The 22,582-nt window shown below is 45.7% G+C and overlaps 1 protein-coding gene across 2 annotated transcripts in view; it reads left to right on the top strand.

The window, feature by feature from the left end:
• The window catches only part of RABEP1 (rabaptin, RAB GTPase binding effector protein 1), a 103,174-nt gene that overhangs the window by 56,603 nt on the left and 23,989 nt on the right, over positions 1-22,582 (top strand). For both annotated transcript variants that reach the window (XM_043582755.1, XM_043582756.1), the window contains 4 exons: positions 7,948-8,151; positions 10,132-10,292; positions 14,937-15,056; positions 19,868-20,003. In XM_043582755.1, coding sequence (XP_043438690.1) covers positions 7,948-8,151; positions 10,132-10,292; positions 14,937-15,056; positions 19,868-20,003 — 621 coding nt within the window. The remainder of the gene's footprint in view (positions 1-7,947; positions 8,152-10,131; positions 10,293-14,936; positions 15,057-19,867; positions 20,004-22,582) is intronic.

Genomic DNA, 22,582 nt, shown 5'->3' with positions numbered 1-22,582 from the left:
TCTCATTGTAGTTTTGTTTTAGATTTCCCTGATGATCAGTGGATGTCGAGCATCTTTTCATAGGTGTATTGGCCATCTGGATGTCTTTGGAAAAATGTCTAGTCCTGTCTTCTGCCCATTTAAAAAAAAATTTTTTTTAACGTTTATTTTTGAGAGACAGAGACAGAGCACAAGTGGGGGAAGGGCAGAGAGAGAAGGAGATACAGAATCTGAAGGAGGCTCCAGGCTCTGAGCTGTCAGCATGAGATCCCGACGTGGGGCTCGAACTCACAAACTGTGAGATCATGACCTGAGCCGAAGTTCTATGTTTAACCAACTGAGCCACCCAGGTGCCCCTCTTCTGCCCATTTTTTAATTGGATAATTTGTGTTTTGGGTGTTGAATTTTATAAGTTCTTTATGTATTTTGGATATTAACCCTTTATCAGATATGTCATTTACAAATACCTTCTCCCATTCTGTTGGTTTTCTTTTAAATTTTATAGATCCTTTTCTCTGTGCAGAAGCTTTATTTTATTTTATTTTATTTTTTTCATTTCCATTTGGTTCTTTATTTTAATTAAAAATTTTTAAATTTACATTCAAGTTAGTATCTAGTGCAACAGTGATTTCAGGGGTAGATTCCCTAATGCCCCTCTCCCATTTAGCCCATCCCTCCTCCCACAACCCCTCCAGTAACCCTCTGTTTGTGCTTCATATTTAAGAGTCTCTTATGTTTTGTCCCCGCCCCCCCCCGTTTTTACACTATTTTTTCTGTGCAGAAGCCTTTTATCTTGATGAAGTCTCAGTAGTTTATTTTTGTTTTCTTTCTCTTACCTCAGGAAACATGTCTAGAAAGAAGTTGATGTGGCCAACGTCAAAGAAATTACTGTCTGTGCTCTCCTCTAGTATTTTTATGGTTTCAGGTCTCACATTTAGGTCTTTGATCCATGTTGAATTTATTTTTGTGTGTAAGAAAGTGCTTGTAAGAAAGCGGTCCAGTTTCATTCTTTTGCATGTCGCTGTTCAGTTTTCCCGACACCATTTGTTGAAGAGACGTTTTCTTTTTCCTCTTGGATATTCTTTCTTGCTTTGTCAAAGAGTAATTGACCGCGGTTAAAACCACTTACTTGTACCTTTGCAATGAAGAATCTGAAAATGGAGGTAAGGAAACAATTCATTTACAGCAGCATCAAAATTAATGATATATTTTGGAAGAAATTTAACAAGTGTAAAGCTTGTACTTTGAAAACTTTAAAAATGGTGTCAACCATTTGAAATGATCTAAATAATTGAAAAATATCCTATGTTCATATGTCAGAAGACTTAATACTGACAGTATTCTCCTGATTGACCTACACATTTAATGCAGTGTCTTTATCTTGGTTGCGTAGTTTGTAGAAGTGGACAAGATGATCCTAAATTTTATATGAAATGTTAGGGATCCAGAATAGCCAAAGCCTTCTTGGAAAACAAGCACAAAGTTGGAGGACTCACATACCCTGATCTCAGAACTTACTACAAAGCAACAGTAATCAAGACAGGCGGTGCTGGCATAATTCTAGTAGTTTCATGGGATGGAGTCGAGAATCCCGAAATAAGCCTCAGATATATATGCGATCAAGTGATTTTCTACAAGATGCCAAAACAGTTCTGAGAAAGAACCATCTTTTCAATTAATTGCGCGGAGACATCTGGATATCCACATGTAAAAGAATGATATTGGACTCTAACATCTATAAAAATTCACTTGGACTGTGTCAAGATATACTATAAAACTCTTAGAAGAAAACATAGGGATGGGGCACCTGGGTGGCCCAGTTGATTAGGCATCTGGCTCTTGATTGCAGCTCAGGTCATGATCTCATGGTTCGTGAGATCGAGCTCCAAGTTGGGTTATGTGCTGACACTGCAGAACTTGCTTGAGATTCTCGCTCTGCCTCTCTTTCTGTCCCTCCCGTGCTTGTACTCTCTCTCTCAAACATTTTTAAAAAAGAAGAAAACATAAGGATAAATCTTTGCAACTTTGGAATTAGGCAGTAATATCTTAGATAGGACATTACGAGCAGAAGCAACCAATGAAGTAGATTGGACTTCATCAGATTTCAAAAGCTTTCGTGCTTCCAGAGACACTGTCACAAAAATAAAAAGCCCACTGAATGGGAGGAATTTTTGCAAATGGCATATCAGATAAGGGACTTTTATCTATATGTATCAAGAACCCTTATAACTCCATGATGCAAAGACAGTGAAAAATGGTCAACAGATCTGAATAGACATTTTTCCAAAGAAGATACTCAAATGGCCAGAAAGCACATGATAAGATGTTCAATGGTGTTAGGTATCAGAGAAACACAAATCAAAATTATAACGAGATGCCACTTGACACCCACTAGGAGGCCTTTATCACAAAGTCAGTTGATAACAGGTATTGGCAAGGACACGGAGAAGTAAGCACCCTCGTGCACTCCTGGCAGGAGTGTTAAATGTCCAGGGGCTTGGAACATAGTCTTTCAGTTCTTCAAATGGTTAATCATAGAATTACTGTTTGACCCAGAATTTCACTCTTCGGTATATACACAAGAGAATGATAAAGCACGTGCTGTGTACATCTGCATATAAATAGCCATGGCAGTATTATTCCTAATTGCCAAAAAGTGGGGAACAACCCAAATGTCAGCTGATGAATGAATATTTTCATTTCTCCATGAAAATACATTGAATACTGGCACTCATTATAACATGGATGAACTTTCAAAGCTTTGTGCTAAGAGGCAGTCCAGTCAAAGGATCACTCATCGTATGATGACAGTTGTACGAAATGTCCGGGGTAGCACGTGATCGATAGGAATAGAAAGCAGGTGAGTGGTTCCCCGATACTGGTGGCCCCGGGGAGTCGGGGGGAGGGGGTGATCAAGAGCACTGGCTTTCTTTCTGGGAGGATCAGAATGTTCCGAAATTGGTTGTGGTGATGATTGTGTGAGTTTGTGAACATAGTAAAGCAGTGAGCTGTCACTCCGCGTGTGTTATGGTGGCTGACATCTGAGACACCCCACCAAATGCTGCTGCTGATGTAGGGCAGTTGGAACTCTCACTCATTGCTGGAGGGCATACAAAATGGTGCAGTCGCTTCGGAAGGTACTTTGGCCGTTTTTTACGGAACCGAACATACTTTTAGCTAACGGGGTTCACCGGTTTTTGTCCTCGGTACATCCCCGATTGAAAACCCGGGTTCACGTGAGAACCTGCACGTCGACGTGTGCAGCAACCTGATTAATAATTGCCAGAACTTGGGAGCCGAGCAGGTAAACTGGTACGCTCAGGTGGTGGAATGTTATTCGGCTACCCCGAAAAGACGATGGGTGTATGGTTCCGTGTGACATCCCGGACGAGGCAAAGAGTGGACGCAGTGGTGGCTGCCAGGGTCAGGAGGGAAGGAGGAATGGACAGGCAGAGGGGGTGTCAAGGCAGCGGAACCGTCGTGTGCGCCCACAGGGCCGGATACAGCGTCCTGATGGAGACCGCGGGCTTTGATAACAGCGTGTCCCCGTGGGCTCTGCGGTTACAAGTCGGGCGCCCTGCTGCGGTGAGGGGAGCTCGCGTGCGGAGGGGGGACTGGGAACTCTACTTTCTGCTCAGTTTTGCTGTGAACCTAACTTGCTCTAAAAAATACAGTTTATTAGTTTAAAAAAATGTCTGAGACTTGTCTCAAGACAGTGTGTTGGAAGTGGATGGAGGGATGAGATTGCCCGCGGGTTTATGAGTGTTGGAGCTGGGCGGCGGGTGTGTGAGGCTTGTGATAATAACTTACGTCTGGTAGGGGAAGTGTCCCCACTTCATTCAAAACTATTACAGTGGGGTTTTTTAACATTCTTTTTTTTTTGTTCAACGTTTGTTTATTTTCGAGATAGAGCACGAGCGGGGGGAGGGGCAGAGAGGGGGACACGGAATCCGAAGCAGGCTCCAGGCTCTGAGCTGTCAGCACAGAGCCCGACGCGGGGCTGCATCCCACAGACCACGAGATCGTGACCTGAGCTCAAGTTGAACACTTAACCAACTGAGCCACTCAGCCTCCCTTAGAGTGGTTTTTTTTTCAATTAAAAAAATTTTTTTAATGTTTCAAGAGAGAATATGTGCGTGAGTGTGGGAGGCACAGAGGATCTGATGTGGGCTCTGCACTGACAGCAGAGAGCCCGACACAGGGTTTGAACCCACAAACTGTGAGATCATGACCTGAGCAGAAGTGGGACACTTAACCGACTGAGCCACCCAGGCACCACCTACAGTGCTTTTATTAAGCTGTTTATTACGGGAAACTTTACAATGTGTACGAGAGTAGACACAATAGTATGAATACTGCTGTGTTTAGACAGCATGGTATTGGCATGAGAATAGGGCATTTTTATAGACGTTCTCAATGTATGGAAATCTGATATATGACAGAGCATTATAAATTTGGGAAGAGCCCAGAACAGTGGGCATAGAACGACGGGAACATGCGAGCAGAACGGGTAGATGCCTACCCCGCACCTGAGTGTCCGTGGCCGTAACAGCTGCTACGCCACACTGCCACATGGCGGTGAATGATCGAAGCGGTCACGTGTGTGAACAATCTCAAGGACGAAACAACGTTAAGAGATCGAGGTAATTAAAGAGGAATACGACTCTATGAGAGCACTGGGGTTTGAAAACCTGTAGCGGAGCAAGGGTGTAAAATATGCATGGTAATGATTCCTCCGCATGCCTGATAGTTGTTACTTCTGAGGGAAGTAGGGTGTTTGTAATGTTTTACTTCTTTTTTTTTTTATTTTTTAGTTTTTAGTTTTTTGAGACAGGAACAGAGCATGAGCGGGGGAGGGGCAGACAGAGAGGGAGACACAGAATCCGAAGCAGGCTCCAGGCTCCGAGCTGTCAGCACAGAGCCCGACGCGGGGCTCGAACCCACAGACCGTGAGATTGTGACCTGAGCCGAAGCCGGACGCTCAACCGACTGAGCCCCCCAGGCGCCCCTGTAATGTTTTACTTCTTGAAGTTGAAAAGAGGTTGAAACACATGTAGCAGTAATATTAACAATTGATGAAGCCTGGACGCCTGGCCAGCTCAGGCCATGGAGCGTGAGACTCTTGTTCTCAGGGTTGTGAGTTCAAGTCCCATGTTGGGTACAGATCTTACTTAAAAATAAAATCTAGAAAAAAAAAAAAAGATGAAGCTAGGTAATAGGTGTCCATTATGTAATTCTCTGTATTTGTCTCTGTGTTTGAAATGTTCTATAAAGTGTCAGTATATCCAAATGAAGTGTCTTGTTTGGATCCTAATTCATACAGACTTCGAAAAGACATTTTTGTGGCAACTGGAGTAGTTTTACTACAGACGAGGTATTAGATTGTATCAAACAATTGTTAACTTTGTCAGGTGTGACAGTGACACCGTGTTTGTGTAAGAAAATATTCTTGTTTTTAGAGAGGCATGTATAGTGTGTTAGGTGATGTAATATTGTTTCTGGGACTCATTTTTAAAATACGTCAAAGAAAAAGGGTAGTTGAAATAAACGTGGCAAAGTCTTGGTAATTGACGAATCTTGGTGATAGGCGTGTGAAAAATTGTACTGTATTCTCACCTTCCGAGTGTGTTTGGAAATCTTTATAATTACATCTACAAAGCCAGAGTGGGTAATAACTGTTCTTTATTATTATTTTTAAAAATTTTAATGTTTATTTATTTATGAGAGAGAGAGCATGAGCAGGGGAGGGGCAGAGAGAGAGAGGGAGACACAGAATCAGAAGTGGGGTCCGGGCTCTGAGCTGTCGGCACAGAGCCTGATGCGGGGCTTGAACTCACGGACCACGGGACTGTGACCTGAGCCCAAGTCGGATGCTTAATCGACTGAGCCACCCAGGCAGCCCAGTAACTATTCTTTAATAATAACTTGTGCCACTGGCAGATAGATTTGAAATGTTTTGGTACAGAAAGTGTAGGTTTTTCTAACTTTTAACTTCTGTTTGTTTTCTCACTTAAAGGTTGTGTGTGTGTATACGTGTGTGTGCGTGTGTGTGTGGGGGGGGGGTGTGTGTGTATGTAATACATAGCATATAATATAGACTTAGGTAAATGCGTAAAGTCAGTCAGGGGCAACATTTGGCCGAATCTTCCTTCAGGCTCTCTCTGCTGCTTTTAACTCTGTGGAAACATGCCACAGATTAGTGTTTAGGTTTGGTATTTGCAGTTTTTGTGTTCGTAGTGATCATGCAACAGTGTATGCAGCTCTGGGTGATTTCCAAGAAACAAAACATCAGGGAGAATCAGCGGAGGAGGGGAGAGCACATGGACTTGAGCCTTGACAGAACTGTGGTTCTCAGAAACGAACAGAGTATTCCGAGATCATGGTTTTTGTTTTATTTCACATTTTACGAAAACGTTTTTATATCCAGAACACCCCTTTTGTGGCTTTGTGTGTTTTGTCTCTAGATCATGCCCACACACCTACCACTGTGTCCCAGGGGTCTGGCTTGCCTTCTGGATACTTCAGATAATTACTTTCTGTAATTAGTGTTCTTGTAAGTTTTCTGTGGCTGGTGTTTCGGGATATTTTAATAGTGACAAGCAGCGGAAAACTGAGGCTGAGCGAATAAAGGTTTCTTAAGCGGCTTCAGTTACGATCAGCGTGTCTGGTGTTTCCCCCGTTACTTGGACTACCAAGCTGTTAATTCCTGTGTGTGTTTGATAGTGAAAGTGCCTTAGTTTTATCTATCTGACTTTTTAAGCACTTAGACAGGCAGAGAAGCGTTGCTGCTGCTGATCTGGCTTGAGGGCTGTGTGATTCCTTAGATCCCATGGCCGCTGGTAATCGAGTTAGAGCCTAAGTCAGATTGTTTTGCTGGCTGCCCCCTCAGTTACCGTGTTCTCTAAAGGAAATCGATGACTTTGCATAAAGGTGAAGTGTTCTTCTGCATAAATGCCTCCTAACTTCTGTATGGCAAAAGATATGGAAAAGTTAAGAGACCGAGAGCAGCAAGGCTGGAAAAGCTTGGGGGGAAAGGGACTGCTACTGTCTGTAGACTACCCTTCCCAATCAGAGGAAAGACTGTTCGTGAGCACAGGGAAAGGGTATCACCAGGGAAGAAACACAGACATCAATCAATGCAATAAAGATACTCAGCCTCACTACTGGTAGAGAAATACAGATGGCAGCTGTCACCGTTTTCGTCCCCATGGCGTTGGCAGCATCAGGGACAGTGGGAGATAGTGACTGTTGGTAAGTGTGTAGGGAGCAGACACGGCCCTGAACACTGGCGGGGGCCGGGGGGGGGGGGGTCGCCTCGTCTGAAGGGCCATTCGGCCAAACCCCGGGCTCACGTAGGCTTACGTCTGTAGTTGGCTCACCATGTCAGCTCGATATTGAGGAGGTGGCAAAGGGATGAGGAGAAAGTTAATCTTGACTTTTAAAAATCCTTGATCTTGATCTTGTAGCTTGCGGTGTGGTCCGGCTTTCTTTTCTCCCGTGTTAACCGTTTCTCAGATGTTCACCTCGTGCAAGTATTGTACTCCCAAGCATTTTCAGTAAATTGTTTATCACTAAGACAGCCTTCTAAGATGGGTGTTTTTATCCCCATCTTGTAGATGTGGAAACTGAGGCCAGAGAGGTTAAATAAGTTGATTAGCCAGTGAGTGAAAGAGTCTAAATTTAGCTCTAAAACTATGGCCTTCATCACTGGCTGGTTGGATAATGAGTAAGGAATGGATTTGTGATGCCCTGCACACCCACCCTGAGTCTTATCTTTATTAAAATAATTGGTTTTCTAAGTTAACTAACATTGAATTTAATGTTCAACTCCTTCGTTAGACTGTTAGCATTATAAAGGGGACGCTGTATTTGTTCCTTGGGCTGTCAGCCTGCCGAGTGCGAGTGCGGCCCCTTCCCTAACCGGAGGCCTCCCCTCCCCTCCTCTCCCCTCCTCTCCCCTCCCCGCAGAGGACCTGAAGAGGCAGAATGCGGTGCTGCAGGCCGCGCAGGATGACCTGGGGCAGCTTCGGACGCAGCTGTGGGAAGCCCAGGCGGAGGTGGAGAACATCAAGGCCATCGCCACGGTCTCGGAGAACACCAAGCAGGAGGCCATCGACGAGGTGAAAAGACAGTGGAGGGAGGAGGTGGCTTCGCTCCAGGCCGTCATGAAAGGTAAGGAGGGAGCCCTCCGTCCGCTTTGTTGTTTCCCGGCGACACCGATGCCGGTGACGGACCATTTTCGGAGCGTCTCACACCGGATCCTGAGTGTTGTTTGTGGCCTCGCGTGTTCCCGCGGGCGCCAGTGGTGCTGTGAACGGGTCTGTCCTCTGGGTGTTCTGGAGGAGCCGGCCCCTCCTGACGCGGGATGAAGCTGCGTGGATGCGGGCAGTGCGCGGAGCTGGAGAACCTCCCACGGGAGGCCTCCGGGCCCTGCTTCCACTCGCTGGTCCCAGCGGATTTGCGCCCACCCGCTCCGTGCGGCCAGTTCCACGTCTTCAGGGGGAGCCTGGGTTTTGCTGGGCCTCTTCGCTGCGGTCTCTGTGGCCGAGTGGCACGGGCTCTGGAGGCTTCGTGGGCCGTGACCCTCGGACCAAAGGAAGAGTAGCCGTCTCCCGTCCGTCTGCTGCCCACACTAGTGCTCGGTCACAGCCTGCGTTTCTCAGGTGACAGTGACCTGAAGCAAGTTGCCCCTGAATCTTCGGGTTCCTGAAGTCAGTCCAGTTACTGTCGTAGGTGTGGACTAGGGACGACCCTCTCCTCTTGTCTGCGCTCGGGTCCTGTTGCCCTCCGTGCTCCCTGACAGCCAGCATGGTGGCTGTCACCCGGGGACTGGCCCCCAAATAGGAGTCCAGTTCTTGCACGGAAGCAGCAGCCCAGGGGTGGGGATCCCACGGGGTCACCGGTGTCCTGGGCTCCTTCGGTCCTCCTCCATCCGTAGCGTATGGTTTTCAGCTCCGTCCTCCTCCTGGCTGAACATGAGCTGCTCCTCCTTCAGCCCCCTCACATTTGCTGAGGTGTGTGCTTACCCACAGCTACAAAGGCAACTGGAAAATCTCATTTGTAAAGTGCACCACTGACTTCCTAAACGAAATTGGGGTTCTGTTGTTAAGGAAGAAAGAGCGGGGCACCTGGTGGGTCAGTCGGTTAAGCGTCCGACTTGCAGTCCGTGAGTTTGAGCCCCGCGTCGGGCTCTGTGCTGACAGCTCGGAGCCTGGAGCCTACTTCGGATTTTGTCTCCCTCTCTCTCAGCACCTCCCCTGCTCACGCTCTGTCTCTCTCTCTCTCTTAAAAAATAAACATTAAAAAACGTATACAAAAAAAAGGACGAAGGAGCAGTGGAAGTTAACAGACATACGTGTTTATCCCATGATGTGTTAAGATTATATTAAAGATAAGGTCATTTAACAAAGACCTTATAGAATCTGTCTCAATTTAGAATCTGAGTTACAGTAAAATATTCCCGAAGCGCATCCCTTCTCTCTCACGTTCAAGTAGTTGGGTGGGGCTGACAGTCCCATTTGTCTCAGGAGCCGTAGCGTCGTGTGTGGGAGCAGCGGTCTGGCTTGAGGTCGGCCCCCGGGTCCGAGCCAGCCCTGTGGCTCTGGTTGTGGAATGTTCACCAGCCAGAGTGTTTGGCCTTCCCTAAGCTTTCTTCGTCCACGAGGGAACGAACGGCACAGGCCCGTCGTGAAGAGCAGGCATGGGTCACAGCCCTCACGACACTTGTGCACGTAATAAGAACCAGAAATCTTGCTTGAGTTTTAGTTGGTTTTGTTTTGTTTTTATTATTTTTAATTTTTTTTTTAACGTTTATTTATTTTTGAGACAGAGAGAGACAGGGCATGAACGGGGGAGGGTCATAGAGAGAGGGAGACACAGAATCTGAAACAGACTCCAGGCTCTGAGCCGTCAGCACAGAGCCTGACGTGGGGCTTGAACTCACGGACCGCGAGATCACGACCTGAGCCGAAGTCAGATGCTTAACTGACTGAGCCACCCAGGCGCCCCAGTTTTGTTTTGTTTTTAAAGTGAATTCGACGATTTCCAGAATCCAGGCATACGCTCTTTATGTAACTCCTTTTAAAATTTCAGTGTGCCAGAACATTCTTCCTCAGAGCGCTCAGACCTGCGATCTTTGGTGATATTTTGTAGAGACGGTCCGCGACTACGAGCACCAGTTTCACCTGCGGCTGGAGCAGGAGCGAAGCCAGTGGGCACAGTACCGGGAGTCCGCGGAGAGGGAGATAGCGGATTTAAGGAGAAGGCTGTCGGAAGGTCAAGAGGAGGAGAATCTAGAAAACGAAATGAAGAAGGTATGAGGAACGTATTCACCTGTAGGAATATTCGAATTCGAATGCAGGATGCCTCCACCCGCATTTCTGTGGCCATAGGCGGACTTTCCTGGTTTCTGTTTGGGGGATTGTTTGGACACACACGTAAATGTAGCGCTGGGTAGCCTGACTCCCTGACCCCAGACGTGTGCGTGGCTGACCTCCCTGCCCCTTCTTCACATCCCGAAACAAACGTCTCCACTGCAGGAGGCCTGTCCTGACCACCCCACTCAGCACGACAGCCTGCCCTCCTCCCCCCTGCACCTGCCACCGCTCCGCCCATCGCCATATCCTGTGGTGCTTTGTCCTTCCCTACAGCACACACAGAGTTCACCTGTTGATCATGCCTTCCCTTCCTTGCCAGAACGTGAGCTCCGTGAGCCAGGACCCTCGTTTGTTTGCGTGTCCTGCGTGCCCACGGTAGTGTCTAGCACACAGGGGCTCATAAATATTTATCGAAGGAGCGTGGCCGCCAGGTGAGTGTGTCTAAGCCGGACCTTCAGGACACATGTTGATTTTCCGTCTCTCTCAGTATCCCTGGGTTCCCGTGAGACAAATGTACCGCATATTATGCTGGGACATAGCAAGATGCCTGAACATAGGGCGGTGGAGAAGGTGGAGTATTGTTTCATGAAGAAAATAGTGAAAGCTCTTTGGCCAGTTTAATTATATAAACTTGTAGCCTACTGATGTGTGTACATACTTCTATTTTAAATCACACATTATATATACAATTATAACTAGATTTTGACTTTATCTTTCATTCGTATTAATCATCATCTTTGGTTCCCAACCCTCGGTCCACAGAGGACTATTTTTGTGTATTTAGAAGGTGATTTAGTTTTCATAATAACCTAAAAATCATCTGAGAACCCAATACCCAAAAAAGAAGCTTTAAACACGAAGAACCGTCTCTTCCACTCCATTTTATTCCAGGAGAAGACTGTAATTCAGCATCTTTTTTTTTTTTTTTTTAAATTTTTTTTTTCAACGTTTATTTATTTTTGGGACAGAGAGAGACAGAGCATGAATGGGGGAGGGGCAGAGAGAGAGGGAGACACAGAATCAGAAACAGGCTCCAGGCTCTGAGCCATCAGCCCAGAGCCTGACGCGGGGCTCGAACTCACAGACCGCGAGATCGTGACCTGGCTAAAGTCGGACGCTTAACCAACTGCGCCACCCAGGCGCCCCAGTAATTCAGCATCTTCACGAGGATCCGACATCTTCCTCACCACTAGAGTCACTTAGCCATCTAACAGAGTTGTCCACAGTCCCCTCCCTCAGGTTGTTGGAGATAGTTCCTGTTCGATGCTGTCGTTGGGGATTCCGGTCCAGGCCGTAACAGGAGATCCTGGTTTCCAGTTGTTCATGATTTTTCACAACGTGCCACTTCCTGTTGCTTTTAAAATTTATTTATTTTTTTCAACGTTTATTTATTTTTGGGACAGAGAGAGACAGAGCATGAACGGGGGAGGGGCAGAGAGAGAGGGAGACACAGAATCGGAAACAGGCTCCAGGCTCTGAGCCATCAGCCCAGAGCCTGACGCGGGGCTCGAACTCACGGACCGCAAGATCGTGACCTGGCTGAAGTCAGACGCTTAACCGACTGCGCCACCCAGGCGCCCCTAAATTTATTTTTATTTTTAAAATAAACTTGGCGCACCTGGGTGGCTCAGTCAGTTTAGTGTCCGACTCTTGGTTTTGGCTCAGGTCACGATTTCACGGTTCATGGGATTGAGCCCCTTGTCGGGCTCTGTGCTGACAGCGTGGAGCCTGCTTGGGATTCTCTCTCTCCCTCTCTGCCCCTCTTCTGCTTGGGCATGTATGTGCGTGTTCTCTCTCAAAATAAGTAAACATTAAAAAAAAAATAAAGTTTATTTTTTAGAACAGTTTTTGATTTACGGAGTCAGATTGCGTAGATAGTACAGAGTTCCCGTGTGGTCCACGTCTAGTTTTCCCAGTTACTAGTATCTCACGTTGGTGTGGTACGTCGTCACGACTAGTAAACCAGGATTGAGTATGATGAGTTGACGCCCGTTCATTGTATTCAGATTTCATTAGTTTTTACCTGATGCCCTGGCTCACTATTTTTAAGATCTCACGCAGGCACCACATTGCACGATGCCACGTGTCTCTTTAGGCTCCTCTTGGCCCAGATTTTCCTTGTTGTTGTTTTAAAGAATAAATCTAATGAGGTGACAATAAAATGCAACACCCAGGCATAAAAACAATCCTAAGGAAATTCATAGAAGGCAAGTAAGTTCCCTATCTCATTGTTTATCAAAAATGAAAATGTAAATACCGTAATTGCTACAGAACTGTTTCCCTGGAAGATGAAACACACGAGGATGCTGGCTGTTACAGCGTCTGTTCAATAGGACACCGAAGGTATGGCCTTGGCAGTAAAGCAATAGGAGAGAAATAAGTCATAGGATCAACTTTTAATCCATAAAATCTTTGTATGCGGATGGCACTTTTTTGTTGTTGTTCTGCTTGTTTTTATTTTGCTTCCGGTACAGTTGGCGTATGTGTTGTATCAGTTGCAGGTGTCTGGTACGGCGAGTCAACACTTCCGTATGTCACCCGGTGCTCATCATGACAGATGCACTCCTTAATAAATTTTCCTTGGTTTTTTTTGTTTGTTTTTTGTTTTCGTATTTTTCTTTCTCGAGAGAGCGCGTGTGCAGGTGCGTGTGGGGGAGGGGCAGACAGGGAGAGAGAGAATCTTAAGCAGGCTCCGTCCGTGCCCGTGTGGAGCCCGAGGAAGGGCTCAATTCCATGACCGTGAGATCATGACCTGAGCTGAAATCAAGAGTCAGGTGTTCAACCGACTGAGCCTCCCAGGCGCCCCAAAGTTTCCGTGTTTTTAATGACCTGTCATTTAAAAAAAAAAATTATCTTTATAAGTTTTGTTTATAATGATATGCAACATTTAGTTGTGGGGTCATCGTTGCATCACTAAATAATTCAGTCTATGTTAAATTCTCTGCTTCTTCCCTCCTTTTTTTCCCCCTGCTGTTTTTTATCAGCACAGCAGATCTGTTAACCTAGACAGAAGATAATTTAAGCTCACATGCCTTTTCCAAACAGTACTTAGTTAAAAATAAAATAAATGAGTCAGTGACTTTTTAAGGACTGGAAAACAAAGTGAATCCCTCTTTTCTGAGAGAGACGTGTCTTGGGGAAAAGCCCCACTCATATTTGGGCATAAATGATGTTTTCCCTATCATGAACAATTGAGGATCAATTTGAGCTCTTTAAGTTTAGGGAATAAGGTTAAGTTTCATGTTCACTAGAAGGGAAAAAGCTACCTTTTTTAGTCTGCCTTTGTGTATATATACACACAGGTGTGCACATACATACATATACACCTGTATACACACACACACGCATATGCACACACCACACACGTATGCACACATACGTGTGCACGCACAAACACGTACCTATACACACGTGTATACACACAACACCTACATGCATATGCACGCATACATACACAATATACACATATGTGACGTATACAATATATGTATAATAAAAGTTTCTCACCAGTTTACTAATTTATGGATGTTATTTTTTTTTAATCCATGTTTTTGAGAATGAAGGACAGAAAACAATATGATAGTCCTTTGGGTTTGTTTCATTTAGGTATCAAACGTAAAATAATATTTAAACTATTCTTTTAAAATAACTAAGATGGGGGCGCCTGTGTGGCTCAGCAGGTTAAACATCCTACTTCGGCTCAGGTCATGATCTCACAGCCTGTGAGTTCGAGCCCTGTGTCGGGCTCTGTGCTGACAGCTCGGAGCCTGGAGCCTGGAGCCTGCTTCTGATTCTGTGTCTCCCTCTCTCTCTCTGCCCCTCCCCCACTCATGCTCTGTCTCTCAAAAAATGAATAAATGTTAAAAAAATGTTTATTAAAAAAAATTTTTTTTAACGTTTATTTATTTTTGAGACAGCATGAACGGGGGAGGGGCAGAGAGAGGGAGACACAGAATCGGAAGCAGGCTCCAGGCTCTGAGCCATCAGCCCAGAGCCTGACGCGGGACTTGAACTCACGGACCGCGAGATCATGACCTGAGCCAAAGTCGGAGGCTTAACCGACTGAGCCACCCAGGCGCCCCCACCAAAAAAATGTTTTTTTAAATGAAATTAACTAAGATGAAAGCTTTTTAATAGCAACATAATTTTGTAACATTTTAGAAAGTATGTGCTGTTTTTTATGTTTATGAACTAATCAGTACTTTCATCCAACCATTTCCAAAGAAAATATGATGTCCTGAATTTAGTAACTGGAGTTGTAAAAATTAAAGTGTTATGTGTATTTCCTTTTATATATAGGGTATGTTCGAATTTAATGAATTGATTTAAAAAGTCAGGAGTGTCATAGTGAATCCGTTTTCCTACCTACTCCCATTTCTAAGTGGAACACTGGGAAAATTGGGATGATGGCTTGGCCTTCACGGTCGTACGGCACCGGAAAGCACACGTGGTTCAGTTCGACGGTCACTCGTACGGTGCCTGGTGGGCTTACTTGTGTTCAGTCTAACGATGTGTGAGTCAGAGTTTCTCAGAAAAGCAACGAGCCAGTAAGTTGTAGCATTTAATTCTTTTTAACCGTAGGCCCAAGAGGATGCTGAGAAACTTCGATCTGTTGTGATGCCCATGGAGAAGGAGATTGCGGCTCTGAAAGAGAAGCTGACGGAGGCTGAAGACAAGGTTAAAGAGCTGGAGGCCTCAAAGGTTGTGAGATGTTGTAGCCCGTTCTTGTACCCAATGCCCTGACCTGATGGCCATGAGCACAGCTAGTCATGGAGGGGCACACCCTGGCATTCAGACTGTGAATCCGAAGAATCTTGGTTTCTTTAAAATACAAAAAAAAAAAAAAAAAAAAAAAAGGAAAAAAAAGAAAAAGCTTGGAGATGATTTTTGTCTGTATGGATAGTTTAAATAATCACCATAGTGGTGCTCCATTTTGTTTTGCTTTGGTACTAAGTTAGTGTTCATTTTCTTGTCAGAATGAGACCTGATCTCATCCGTTTCTTGTTGAGGAAAATGAATGGGTCCAAGCTGACTTCATTCCCTGAAGCTGGCCCCAGAATTCATGTCTGAGAGATGATGTGGTTAGAGCGTGGCTGGGTTTGCTGGCCATGAAGACACGGCAGAGGGAATGTCGATCATTTTAACAATTAATTGAAAATAGGAAAGAAAAAATAATTTAAAAAAGGCAGTAAACAAAAGCACAGCATAGGAGTGTGGAAAGGGGAATGTGTCCGTGACCCTAATAAATGTGAACTGATAATCACCTACTGAAAGAGATGGGATTTTGAAAAACGTAAATTTATATTGATTATAATAGATGCACCTAAAATAAAATTATAAGACTGAAAATAATGGGATATTTAAAGATATGTCATATAAATTCTAACCAAAGGAAAGTTGATATAACAGCTGTGATATGAAACATTTAGGATGTAATAGAAAAAAGAATAGAGAGACCCCATCTAATAATCCATCAGTAGGATAGGACAGTCGTGATTGAATGTTTCTTACACACCTTGAAATATGTGAACTACAAGGGACAATTAAGGGGAAACTAACTTTCACAGTTATAGTAGGAGCTTGGAACTGATTTATAGCAAGTGATCAGGTGGGCAGAAAAAAATATTAGTAGGGATATGGGGGCTTTGAATAACCAGATTAATAATTGAGATGTAACAGACACGCAGAATTCTGTAGCCAGGAAAGGGGGACTGTATCTCCTGTAGTCGTAGAGTATAGGCGTTAGGAGCTCAGCATTTATTAGCAGGGGGAACCTTTGGGAAATTAAGCTTACTGTTTGGTTTTCTCAACTATAAAATGGAGATACCTCTACTGTGTGCCTTGTAAGGCTATTAATAGGATTCTATAGAACACTTAGGACAGTGTGTGAGACAAAGTATTGTTAGTTTCAGGTACATGATATTTCTCACAATGACACGAAGCGTCAACACATTTTGAAGGATTGTTATGCAGACTGAAATCTCTGTAATTAAATTATTTACAGTAAAACGGCAGCTAAAATAAAATCTCTGGAAATGGAAAAAAATCATGGAAAAAGGAATTCTAAGATATTTAGAGTGATTTGAATATCTTACTCAAGAATCTAGAAAAAAAAAACAATAGTACAGTGTAAACACTAGGAAATCTATAATATTCGTAAGAGCAGAAATGAGTGAAACAGAAAAGCAGAAGAGAACTTGAGAATGTCAGCATAATGGGAAAAATGGGAAAGCTGGTAAGACAGACAGACCTCCAATAGGACTCATCAAGAAAAAAAACCATTAGAAATCAGAACGGGGACATAACCACAAATCAGTAGAGACTTGAAAACAAAACATACTCAGAACAGTGTCATACCAACAAATAGGAAATGAAGGAAATTTGGTTAAATGAAAACTTTTTTTTTAAGTTTATTTTGAGAGCAAGAGAGTGGGGGAGAGGCAGAGGGAGGGAGGAGGGAGGGAGGAAGGAGGGAGGGAGGGAGAATCCCATGCAGGGTCTGTGCTGGCAGCACAGAGCCTGGCGTGTGGCCCGAACTCAACGAACTGTGAGATCATGACCAGAGCTGAAACCAAGAGTCAGACGGTTAACCAACTGAGCCACCCAGGTGCCCCGAAAGTAGTAACTGTTAAAGAAAGTGAGTTTATAGTCAGATTTAGGGTCAAATCTTCCTTTCTCCTGTTTCCTCTCTGAAAGACGTTCGGATTTTGCAGGCAAGTTTTTCCAAACGTGGAAAGAGATGATCCTTATATTTTACAAAGTGTGTTAGAGAACAGGAGGAAAGCTCTCCTGCTGATTTTGTGAGACCTTCACGATTTCATTACAAGCACACAGAAAAGTGGTGGGAAGGAAAGGCATTCTAGATCTATCTCACTTAACGTAGAAACAAAAATTCTCAACAGTGTAGTTAAAAAAAAAAAGAAAAACATCTTAACCAAATAGGATATATTCCCAGGAATTTAGGGAGGGTGTATCACCAGAAAACCCACTACTGCCACGCATCGCACGAGAAGATTGTAGGAGAAGGGCAGTGTGTTCTTCTTGGCTTCGGAAAGGCATCTGATAAACATCCAGTGACTTGATGAGAACTGTTTATCAAACCATCAGCAAACATTATCATTAATGAGGAGTGTTCAGCAGCCTTACCATTCATGACAGGAACCACGTGAGCAGACCCGTAGTCCGTGATTCTGTGCGGATTGTTTTTGTGGCCCTGGATGACACAGCAAGACGAGACGGAGAGATGGGCTTAAGAACCGAATGAAAACAACAAAATGGATTTGGTGGTTTACGTAGAAAACCAGGACGACGTACAAACACACTGTCAGACCTGACCACAGTTCAAGAACGTTGTCCCGACAAAAGCAACAGACGGAAGTGACCGCGTTTGTGTACCCCAGTAATCTGTCCAACGGGGGGAAGATCCCATTCACGGTAGCAAAAGCAAAACAAAACAAAAACGCCAAAAAAGCCTAACTGTGTGTTACCCGAGAATATATCTAAACAAAAACGGGTAAGATCTTTACGGAATACATTATAATGAAGGTCTGAATACGTGTGTTCCGGAATGAAAAGATAATGTATTATAAGGCAGGTAGTATATCCCCAAATTCACCTATAAACTCAGAATTCCACCCAGATTCCAATAGGGTTCAATAAGGAACACGGTAAGTGGATCCCAGAATTCACACGGAGAAGTGGGGGATCAGAGGTGTACCCAGGACAGTTTGGAGGAAGGCAGGGTGGAGACACTTGCCCGGACACGGGACAGCGACCCGGGTGTGAACGTGACAGGGGAGTTGTGTCCCACCCTCAGCAGGTTGTGAGTCCGCCACACGAATTGGTCATGTTTACGCACTACTGGAACGTGCGAGAAACTCTTGCAGTTTCAGCTGCCATTGTCCGGTTGGAGCCCCAGTTGACAAATACGGGGTCCTTGGGGTCGTCCTTGCTTCCCCTCCTTCTGTCACACGCCGATGCTGGTACCATAGGTGTCCCTAGAGGTAGCTTTCCTGACCCCACCCTCCAGCTCTCACCTAGATTTTTGTGGGTGTCTGTGTGTTTTTTGGCTTTGTTACGTGTTAGGGCAAGTGGAATTCAAGGGCATTCACATACTGTGGCACCACTTTCCCAGGGTTCTGCTTAGTAGCTTTCAGAGGTTAGAGATTCATTCATCACAAATCGAGTCAGGCATTTGTGCGAAGAAGTAGTAGCAGGTCGAATTAGTGATTGATACCGCTGTGTGTCTGCACACCGACTCTCCTTATCACCGGCTGGAGTCCCGCCCTCTCCAGTGACAGGGACACGCCTCCCAGCAGTCAGTGCTTTGTCACACCTGCTTCATGTCTCCGGTCGTCTGACCACATCCAGGGAAGCGTCGGGTGGCTGCTTCAACAATCATTTTAGCCTGTGACCAGTACTAACGTGTGGTCGAGTTCACCGGAAACTTGACCGCCAGCATTTTCAAGTTTGAAGAAGTAGGAAGAAGAGAAGCTTGGAAGTGGCCTTGAAAGTGAAGTTGGATGTAACCACGGAAAAAGCTGACACGAGTAGCCAGAACTTAGGATGGGCAGTTTATAAGACAGTCCAAGTGATTCTGTGATCACTCTCTGGGGCAAGACTGCATTTCACTTTGGTCGTAACTGTTTCACACATGAGACTGTCTTGGTAATATTTGAGTAATACAGTTAATCGTTAAGCAGGAATAAGACGTGTTTTAAAAGATGTGATTTTAGGGGCACCCGGGTGTCCCAGTTGGTTAAGCATCCTGACTCTTGATTTCAGCTCAGGACATGATCTCACAGTTTCGTGAGTTCGAGCCCCACGTTGGGCTCTGTGCTGACGGTGCAGAGCCTGCCTGGATTCTCTGTCTCCGTCTCCCTCTCTCTGCCCCTCCCTGACTCGTGCTCTCTCTCACTCTCTCAAAATAAATAAGTAAACTTTAAAAGATGTGATTTTAAAACATACCCCACACTTGCCTCCAAGTTTGTGTTTATTACAGCATGAGACTATTTTTTCCACTATGACTTCCTCTTTTTTCCTTCCGATGTGTGTGCCTGTTCGAAATGTGTCCTTTTTATAAGTTTAAGGCATTTGGGATCACCTCACCAGAAATCAAAGAAAAGCAAATTTACAAGAGTGTGGTACCATTTTTATCTTTAGAAATTAACTGCTGTTTTGAAAAGAACCCGCAACAACTCCGTGTGACTGAGAGTATGGCAAAATGAGCACGTGTGCGTGTTGCTCTGGGAGTACACCCTGGAGCTGCCTTTTTGGAAAGCGAGGCACAGGAGTGTCCCATATGGTGTCACTCTGGGATACAGTTATGAAGAAGACTGTGTGTGTGTGTGTGTGCGCTCTAATTAAAAATTGTTTAACTTTTTCAATTTATGTAAATACAAACTCAAGTTATTTTCAAGGCACGTTCCGATAGACATACATACACATCACCGATAGGTCTCAAGTAGAAACTATTGTAGGTTTTACTTTAATAGCATCGCCTTCTGTTTCAGGTTAAGGAGCTGAATCACTATCTGGAAGCTGAGAAATCCTGCAGGACTGATCTGGAGATGTACGTAGCCGTCCTGAACACTCAGAAGTCCGTTCTACAGGAAGATGCCGAGAAACTTCGGAAGGAATTGCACGAAGGTAAATACGTACCCTCTGTAGTTTTAGTCTCGGTCTCTGAGAAAACCAGAACAAATCCGAGAGGCCGCACGTGAGGGATTCACCGTAAGCCTTGCAGTCGGTTGGAGTGTTGTCCTGGGAGCCGTGAGGCCTAAAGACTCGCGCCTGTAATGGAACAGCTTCACAAGGCGCGAGGTGTGGGCAGACACAGGAGGGCCGGGAATTTCTGCTTAAACTGCTTTTGCCCCCAGACCCAACTTGATGGAGGTAGTTCTACCAAAGGGAAAGTGGGGCCGGAGGGCAGGTCGAGGACCGAGGAGCGTCTCCGTTTGTGAGGAGTGGTTTTGATTTCACGAGGCTGCTAGCGGGGTTCTGCGGAAATTGACTCTCTTTTCCCCGGCCTGGGGGAGAAGCCTTATCTTTTCCCCATTAAAATAAAGATCCACTTTTGTCTTTAATTCTGCTAGCGAGTCTTAATTGCTGGGGTTCTTAACCTTTGTTGTGTCACGAACTTCTCTTGGCGGTCTCGTGAGACCCTCTTAGGATCATGTTTTTAGTCCCTAAAATAGTAAATACAGAAGAAACGACTTACTATAAAATGGTGACCAAAATATAAATGACTGCAGACTTAAGATACAGGAACGAGGGTGCTGTTTTATTAAGGCACTAAATAAAAAGTAACTACTTTTGAAGCGCTGAGCTCAGTGATCTTTTAAGATCTGCAGCTGCTGTACAGAGATGTCAACATCCGCAGCTTGTGCCGGTGACCGTCATGAGTATTGTCATACTTACTGTGGTTGCTTGCCCACATTTTATAATTAAAGGAAATGATACATTTCAGTTAGGAGTTAGTGCAAATGAAGATCAAGCTTTTTTCCTCACCTAAATGCATGGACCCCCTGAAATCTCGTCCACGTTGAGGGCGATACTAGTAACATATTTTAGCGGGCAAGGGTAGGGCTGTGGGGTCAGAGTCCCACAGTGGGCACTTTTAAGTGTTTCAACTGCCGTGGGAAATACAGCTCTCCCACCAGTAATTTAGGTTTGTGAATGAGTCCGTTCTTTCCCCCGGGAGTGGAAAGCTGAAATTATAAAGGCCTACGGAATTTAATCTCACAAAATGTTATGAAAATGACCCAAAGCTTGAGTGAGTCTCTGGCTTTCTGGAAGCATGTTTCATATGTGCTGCTGCTGTCGAAAAGACATGCAAACTCTGAAAATGTCCAAAAGAAGTAGGGATTTCCATTTAAAACGGTGTGCCCGGCCCTTAATCCCCTTGACACATCTGGAAAAGGATCTGAGAAGTCTCATTAAAAGTAAGGGGACCATTTCCGTTCTGGAACACTCACACCAAAAATCGCAGGTCAGTGAAAGGAAGGCCGGTAACGGTCGAGCGGCTGTGTAACCTGCAGCCTGACTTGGGGACAGTAGCCATGCCACCGAGTTACCGCTGTGGCCGGTCACGGGTGCTGGGCTTGGGGGTGGCAGTGCCACTGGTGAGCTTTTTAAGAGAAGTTGTAAAGAGAGGTGGGTGTTTGTCAGGTGGCCAGACATGGACTTGATGTCCCAGGCCATTTGCATGTGGTGTGACAAGGCGAAGGAGGAGCTCCGGCCAAGTTAGGACGTGAGGGCAGCGGGGCAAGACGTGATGGGAGAGGCTGACGTGCTGACGTGACCTGGGTCGTGGACGCCTTCTGCCCAGGGACTTGGATTCTGGCCTGTGGGCAGGAGCGAGCTTCTTTCAAATGTTTTTCTTAAATGACAGCTTTATGGAGACCTAATTCACATGCCATGGTGTTGGCTCTTTTAAAGTCTGTTCTCACAGAGGTGTGGTGTGAGCCGTTACCGCTAATTCCACGACATTCTCACCACTTCGGAAGGGAATTCCGTGCTCGTTCCCAGCCGCTCGCCGTGTCCTCCTCCGCCCCAGCTCCCGGCAGCCGCCAGTCTGCTCTCTGTCCCTGCAGATTTGCCTGTCCTGGACTTCTGTCTGAGCGGCACTGGACAGTATGGGGCCTCGTGCTTGGCCTCTCTGTTGGGCTTTAGACTGCGAGTGGTAACATAAATTGTGCGGTTCAGAAAGTTCAGTTTGCCAGCAGTCCGGAGGGCAGGCCGGGAAGCGTACCGGTCGAGCCGTGAGGGCTGGTCCGAGGCAGGTGGCGGAGGCTGGCCGTCACCTGGCACAGTCACAGAGGGCCGTGTTGGGGCGAGACGGGAAAGCGGTACGAGTGTTCTCTCGGGTTTGTGGCTTGAGTGACGGCGATGCCACCGCTCGTTCGTCGGAGCAAGACGGCCGAGCGCCGAGTGCCGGCAGGCCAGCCATTACACGGGACCCGTGACTGATCCTGGGCGGTCAGGGCCGGCCCGGGCTCAGGGCGGGTCTCTGGGTGACGGGTGTATCAGCGTGTGTGTAAGGACGCTGGGGAGTGGTTATTGTGCCTTCGGCTTCCGGAGCAGCCGTTCCCACGGCGCGTTCCCGAGCACGCGTGTGCGGTGAGTGGTGTGGGAAGGGACGTCCGGTCACGTGAACTTGGGAGCTCCTCTGAGAGAACACGCGCTGCAGAGGCTGAGCTCCAAGTCCTGCAGGGAAGGAACCTTCA

The sequence above is a fragment of the Prionailurus bengalensis genome, chromosome E1 (genome assembly GCF_016509475.1).
Source record: "Prionailurus bengalensis isolate Pbe53 chromosome E1, Fcat_Pben_1.1_paternal_pri, whole genome shotgun sequence".
NCBI classification, from domain to species: domain Eukaryota; kingdom Metazoa; phylum Chordata; class Mammalia; order Carnivora; family Felidae; genus Prionailurus; species Prionailurus bengalensis.
The sequence above is the reverse complement of the archived record's forward strand: the minus strand, read 5'-3'. Positions and strand labels throughout refer to the sequence as shown.